The 7,211-nt window shown below is 34.1% G+C and overlaps 1 protein-coding gene across 1 annotated transcript in view; it reads right to left on the bottom strand.

The window, feature by feature from the left end:
• The window catches only part of LOC108969154 (patched domain-containing protein 3), a 73,615-nt gene that overhangs the window by 6,324 nt on the left and 60,080 nt on the right, over nt 1-7,211 (bottom strand). The window contains exons 4-8 of the mRNA XM_018933710.1: nt 3,154-3,368; nt 2,891-3,072; nt 2,625-2,804; nt 1,721-1,884; nt 1,267-1,605 (exon numbers count right to left, since the gene is read on the bottom strand). Coding sequence (XP_018789255.1) covers nt 1,267-1,605; nt 1,721-1,884; nt 2,625-2,804; nt 2,891-3,072; nt 3,154-3,368 — 1,080 coding nt within the window. The remainder of the gene's footprint in view (nt 1-1,266; nt 1,606-1,720; nt 1,885-2,624; nt 2,805-2,890; nt 3,073-3,153; nt 3,369-7,211) is intronic.

The raw sequence follows: 7,211 nt of genomic DNA, 5'->3' as shown, positions 1-7,211 counted from the left end.
ACAATTAAGGGCTCATATTTGGAGAGATGTTCTTTGAGATGCCCAAGAACCTATTTTGAAGAGCACTAAGACACAATTTTTTTTTGTTTTGACCAACGCTAATATACATAAATAATAATTAACATTTTGAGAGCATAATTATAAAATTAAAGTTTAACTGAAACATAACCGATATTTTTACTATAAGAAGTATCCTGATGGTAACCAGAAGACAGGTTATAAAGTAATTTCGTGTAAAAACAATGTTCGCATAATTTTCTATCTGACAACTAAAACCTCTTTCAATATGTGCTCTACTTGATTATGCGCGCCTATTTGATTTATGCTAGTTGCTTGTTCGATTCACCATTTTGAAAATTTGCGCCAATCTAAAAACTTGTTATGTTTTATTTTATTTTTACGAAAGTAGAGCTTATCATTTCAACCAAAGTGTCTTTTTACACAAAACTCAACTCAACAGTAGCTGAAATCATTCCATCAAATGACAGCCGATTGCTACTTGTTCGGTTGTTATGTGTGATTATTAGGGGCTGCGCGGCAAACACAGACAACACAAGCACGCTCATAAAAGACAGCAGAAAATTGGAAGTCACAAAGCACAAAAAAAAAAAAAAACTGCAAAGACACAAAAGACTCAAAGGCAAAGTCCAAGAAACAAAAGAGTTAAACGGCAAACCATAGACTTTGAATGCAGTTAGCGTACGCCGTCGGCCGTCCGCCATCTGCTGTCAGCCAACCAAGCCACGCAAAGTCAAAGAAAACAACGTGTGAATGCAGGTTAAGTAAATAAAAGAAAGACACTCAAAAAGAGTTGAACTAAAAAGAAACAAAGTGAAGCAATAAAGAGCACGTAGAGTAAAGGAAAATAAAAGTGATGTTAGCCGACGCAATGACAGTCTGCCGAAGCGAGAATTTAATGAAGCGTGAAAATGGCGAAAACATGGCTCGCAAACACAACTATTGCCGGCGCTGCGGTAATGAACGGAAATAAATATTTGTTGTATGTACTTGTAAAATGTATACAGCAACAAATATTTTTGTGTGTTACCTATGCCGACATGACATTACATACAAATATACATATATACAAACTCACGTAATATGATTTGTGAAAGTTGTGGGCCAAAGCCGCCAAATTGWAGGTACGACGTGCATGTCGCAGCCAATTGGCAACAACAAGAAAGCAATTTACGACAGTAGGAACAATAGTAACTAACAAAGCAAGCATATATTTTTTATAATTCAGAGGAAAAAAAATGGACTCACCTTTTATGGCCACGGACATTGCCTGCACTTTACAGCCGAAGATCGCGTGCAAGTTGTGTCGCTCCCTGTAGCCCGATATCGCCATGCAGGCGGCGAAGAAAGTGATGTGCCATACGAAAGTGAAGACAACAGCGAATACCGAATAGGTGCAGAAAATCTGCACCGAACGGAACGGACTAATGATGCCAATCCAAAATGAGAACAGATCGGTGAGCGATGTAATTGTTATGGAGACGGCGGCTTCAGACATCATGTGGCCCATACGTTCGGCTACGGGCATTTTGGCGGGTGTGCGCCGCCAGCCGGCCAACATCACGAATGTGTCGTCAATGCCGATGCCTTGTAGAGTGCGAGGGGGCGAGCAAACAAAATTTAATATTTGTAAGTATCCATATATACATAAGCATGTATATTTCCATCTGTGTTTGGTCACAAATTTTATGCGTATACTCACCTATCATTAGGAAGGGCGCTGCCAAATTGATACCGATAAATTCAATGCCACAATACATGGCCAGACCGAAGGCCGCACAAGTGGCCATGATTGCTGATATGTTGCCCATTAAACCAAGCCATGGTTTGGAGCGCACRGCGTCGCCCATCATGCACGTGATGACGCTGTAGTACACATAAATAGTAACGAAATGAAAAATAAGTCAGAAATTTTAAGTGTGGAAGAAGTTGTAATATGTTTAGAAAATGGTTACCATGAAAACCATTAATAAACCATTAATAACTATTCACATTGATAATAGTCTACATCGGAAGTGTGAGTGAAAAAAATTGAAATAGATAGTAAGAATAGTATATAAGCAACTGTTCTCACTTACCAAACATTGAATTTTCAGTTGGAATAAGTTGTAATGTGCTTATAAARCGGTGAACATTAAAATCTTGCATCAAAATTGTAAGCTGAGCTGGGAACAGTTTTATTAACATTTATTCACATTGATAAACGTGTGTATATATTATTTTTTAAACAAAACAGCAATATATAAATGTTAATAATAAAGTGTTCTCACTTCCTAAAACCTAAAATTTCTTGTTTTACTCAATTCGTTTAAAACTAAAATATTGCTTCTAAACTAATAAACTAGGCTGGGTACAGTTATATTAGTACCTACTCGCATTGATTAAAGTCTTTMTATGACTTGCGATTGCAAAAAAGTGAAATAAACATTGAGCAACAACCAGTTTATAATAAGCTGTTTCCACCCCACAAAACTTCTTTTCCTTTAACTGTACATTAAAGTTTGTCTATGACTTGCGATTGCAAAAAAGTKAAATAAACATTGAGTGAAGTTTATAAAAAACTGTTCCCACTCCACAAAACTTCTTTACCTTTAACTATAACTTACCTAAATAGCGCCATTAACGCAAATGTTGAGCTAAAATATGGCACTACGGTACGCGTATTCTTCTCCAACTCATGATCCAAAGTGCGCGAGGCGAAGTATGAGACTGATATGTGTTTGAAGAGACCTGAGTTTTCCGCTTTTCCCACAACTTTCAGGAAAGTCTCTTCCCATTCGGCACCTCTGCGTGAGGAGAAATAAAAGATATACATACATATGTATATATATATTTAATGTTGTATATGAACTTAGATAAAACAATAACCCACTTTGCGTCTTGCCGTTTAGTGTCCGCAGTCACAAAATAAACTAACTGTATCGCCGGTACGCTAATAATTATATTATCCTCCGTCAATTTTGTGCCGCCAAAGAAGACTGGAAAGGCGTGCGCATCCCACGTGACCGGATTAAACATAATTGGRAAAGTGAGATTCAGTTCGCCGGATTCAATCTAAAGAATATGTTGYAATTTTAGTTTAAGTAAATTTTTTGGAGAATTTAAGTAATTTATCTCGATTTGAAGGTCCCTTACATCGTCCATTATGAAATCTAAATTCAATATATCATTCTGAAAGCATTCATTCTCCCAGCGCGCACATGCATCCTTGTATGTGAATATTTCACCTTCATATTCGACTGTTGCATTCTGTATGAGATCGTCCAGATGTCGCAATTCTTGGAAGGTCTCACGGCGCAACATATTATCGTTGCCATCTTTGGGTATAACAATGACACGTCCGAAACGACCTGTAAAAATATAGAAAATTTATAATATCGCTAATGTCGTCTTAATTCAATAAATAAGAATATAGGATATAGTATAAGGGCACTTACATATGTACATATGTGATTTATATGTATTTACTTGCAAGAGCAAAACTTAAGCAATAGAAAACTAATTTTCAATTTTCTTAAAGCTCTTGCCACTTGTAAATTGAGTATAGATTGCTTTTTGTCAACCAATTTACATAATTAATAAAAGACTGTCAACATTTTTGGCGGGAACAGTTTTCTTAAAAGTGTTCTCACTAGAGAAATTCACGCTGGTATATACAAAACTTATTTGTGAACACATCTAGTTGTTGACAGCGCAACAGAAAGCTCGTTTGCCTTAGGATTACTTTTTTGAAACTCTTCCCACTTACAATTTATATTAAACGTTTATTTTTAGAATTTTAATAACAAAATACATACGAAGTTGAGAAAATATTTGGTGGGAACAGTTTTATTAAAAGTGTTCTCAGTAGAAAATTACATGCAAGTATTTAATATAACAAGTTTTTCAATAAGTTGGCAATATTCTTATACAAGTTTGTACTTAAACTAATATATTAGTATTACTATTGGCTTGCAATAAGATGTCTTCGACGGAAAAACCGCTCTGAAAGGTCACTTTGCAACGCTTTCAACSCAAAAAAAGTGTCCAACACACAATCACAGCTGTGGTTATTTTTATTAAGACCGTTTTGTAAACAAACCAAAAATTAAAMAATTGTGCGCTTCAAATCTAACGACTACAAATAAATTTGAATTGAAAACAATTCTATGCTGCGTTGAACGACCAAATTGAACTCTATACAATGGCACGAACACCAATTGCGACGTGACAATAATTTCAAATTGCATTAACACACTGCTACGCTGTGAACGCCAAAAGCAATTACATGCTCGCACATAATTTTTTTGAGCGGGAATAGTTAGGAGCGCAAGCTCTATAAAATTTGCGAATGCGTGTCTAAGGTCTGGGAGTGAATGGTGGGATGTGCTGTAAAAATATTTTCTCATTWAATTTTGCTGCAGWTTGCTTTGATAAATAAGYGCACTAACATTTGATTACGAATTATTCAAGTGTAAGTATATTTTTTAAAATATGGGGTAATCACTCTCCACCCCCGGGTTTAGTCGCTTAATATAATGTCTTTGAGGCAATTCAAGTTCGTATATAATGTAAAGAATTTATAATGTCAATTGGAGCGCTCTTCCATTTTTAGTTGCCCCTCGGCTTACGTGTCTAAAGACATTTCGATATTAACACAATTTTTTTTTTTAATTAATATTAAAATTATATTTTTGATTTASTGAATGAGTCGCTAGGCAATTCTATACTTGTTAATGAGGAGCTGTTKTAGTWRMGCATTTTTATTGRTTTTAATGCATAGAAATATATATATATAGATTTACGGTGCAATGAAATTTCGAAATTTGATTTTCGAATATTGGCTGTAGGATAATAATATTACAAAGAATTATAAACATTTTTATTCGAATTTGAAGAAAATTGGTTTTCGAACTTTCAAAAAAATTATTAAAATTCTCTGTAAATCTCTGGTTTAGTGTTGCATGTCCTAAATCGTTTCTAGGAAATTAAAGAAAAAATTAATTTTTATTGGAACTTCAAGGAAATAAGTTTTCCAACAGTAAAAAAATGTATCAAAATTTCCTAAAACTCTATTATTGTTACTGGGGTCCTAAATAGATTCTAGAAAAGTAAAAAAACGAATTTTGATTCCAACTTGAAGTAAATGTGTTTTCGAACTTTCAAAAATATTTATTAAAATTTCTGTTTTTGTCACGTCTTCTAAATATATTCTAGAAAGGTAAAAAAAAACTAGAATTTCTATTCGAAGTTGAAGACTATAAGTTTCGAACTGCCAAACATATTTCTTAAGTTTTCCTAAATCTCTGTTCTTGTTTCTGGGGTCCTAATTGGATTGTAGGAAAGTAAAAAAAAATCGAATTTTGATTCGAACTTAGGGAAAAAATTTTTCGAACTTAAAAAAATTATTAAAATTTCCTAAATCCCTCTTTTAGTGSCACGTGTTCTAAGTTCATTCTATGAAATTAAAAAAATCTACTTTTGATTTGAACTTTAAGAAAATAAGTTTTCGAACTGTCAAAAAATGTATAAAAAATTTTCAAATCTCTGTTCTTGCTCCTTGGATCCTAAATGAATTCTAAGTAAGTAAAAAAATTCGAAATTTAATTCGAACTTGAAGAAAATAGATTTTCGAACTGTCAAAAAAATTTTCAAAATTCTCTAAATCTCTGTTATTGATTTTAGGGTTCTAATGGCATTCTAGAAAAGCAAGAAAATATCGAATTTCGATTCGAAATTGAAGGAAATATGCTTTCGAACTGTTGAGAATAATTATCAAAATTTTCTAAAACCCTTTTCAACGTCACGTGTTCTAAACGGTTTTTAGGAAAAGATAGAATTTTGTTTCGAACTTGGAGAAAATAAACTTTCGAACTGCTATATGCATTTATACAACAATTTTTAAGATATTAATAACTCATCAGCAACCATCTCACTTATTACTACATGTATTTATATAGTTCTCTGAKCTCTTATTATAACCGCTTCCCACGCTAAATAACAAAAGACCATTCACTAAAGAATACCATTAATATTACATTTATGATATTTTTATTGCTGAAGAAAGCCTGCTTTATAGCATAATTTTCGCACATATTGATATGCAAGCTTTGTATGCCGAGTAAAAGCGCTTTCAATCAGCAGTCGACACCCATTCACATTACACCAATGAAAGTGGCAAAGTGGCACGATAACACCGTTGTGCGATGAATCAAGAAATTTAGAGGAAAATGTAATATTACTCACAGGCTAGTTGAGGCAGATTGCAAGACGAGTCCGCCAAATAAATTTCACTTTAGAATTAAATACTATGTCTGCACTCCAATTATTATATTAAATAATGTGCAACAGCTAGCATCTAGTAAAATGTGTGGCAATGTGAGGAAAACTAAGCCTAACGGCATTAACATATTATATAGTATGAGTGTATGATTACTATAACTTTATTGAAAGCGCGAGGCATGAATCATTTCCATGTCATAAATCATTGAAGAAGAATTTGAAAATAGCTGAAACTTACATTTTCCTTATTTTTTATACCCAGGCACAATGTTTAAGTACCAGATAAGGTTGGTGAAAGTGTATTAGTAGTAATACTTCATTTTATTATATTTAGTTTAGGCCTTCGGTTATTTTATCACTACACTTGCATGGAATTTCCAAAGAAAAATTCATGCGCCAATCGCTCGTTAAAGCACGTGACTACTGCTACCCGGCAAGTAGTGTTCGATTGCTTAAGAGTTTCCTTAACTATGATAACACAAAAATCTCTATGTAACGTACTACGGCGCACGGAGCAATAGCCGGTCACTTGTTAAATAAAAAATTATACAAATTATTTCCATATCACACTGACAATCACAGTGGCATTTCTGTTTTGTGTTTCTGCTCACTTGAATGACGTGCGAATGTTGYAAACTTTTGGCGTTTGTGTCTACAATGGTTGCACTCGCTATTATTGTTGCCTTAACTTGCWTCATTTAACCGATTGTTATAGCATATTTACTTAATTTACGTGCAATTGCTTGTAATCTGGGCACAGAATATTGCAACGTACTGACGTATCACAAGACTGCGTCGCAAATCTTTCAAGTCGCCGTTGCGACATTAGTCACCGGTGGTGTGCGCGCGTACGCCACATCTCAAGCGCAAATAAAAAATGACATGACATATTTAATATAATTGCAACAAGTTGCAATTGCAACACCTCTAAC

The sequence above is a fragment of the Bactrocera latifrons genome, unplaced genomic scaffold (assembly GCF_001853355.1).
Source record: "Bactrocera latifrons isolate USDA-ARS-PBARC rearing strain unplaced genomic scaffold, ASM185335v1 scaffold_242, whole genome shotgun sequence".
NCBI classification, from domain to species: Eukaryota; Metazoa; Arthropoda; class Insecta; order Diptera; family Tephritidae; genus Bactrocera; species Bactrocera latifrons.
Note: the sequence above shows the minus strand (reverse complement) of the source record. Positions and strands in the feature narration are given on the sequence as shown.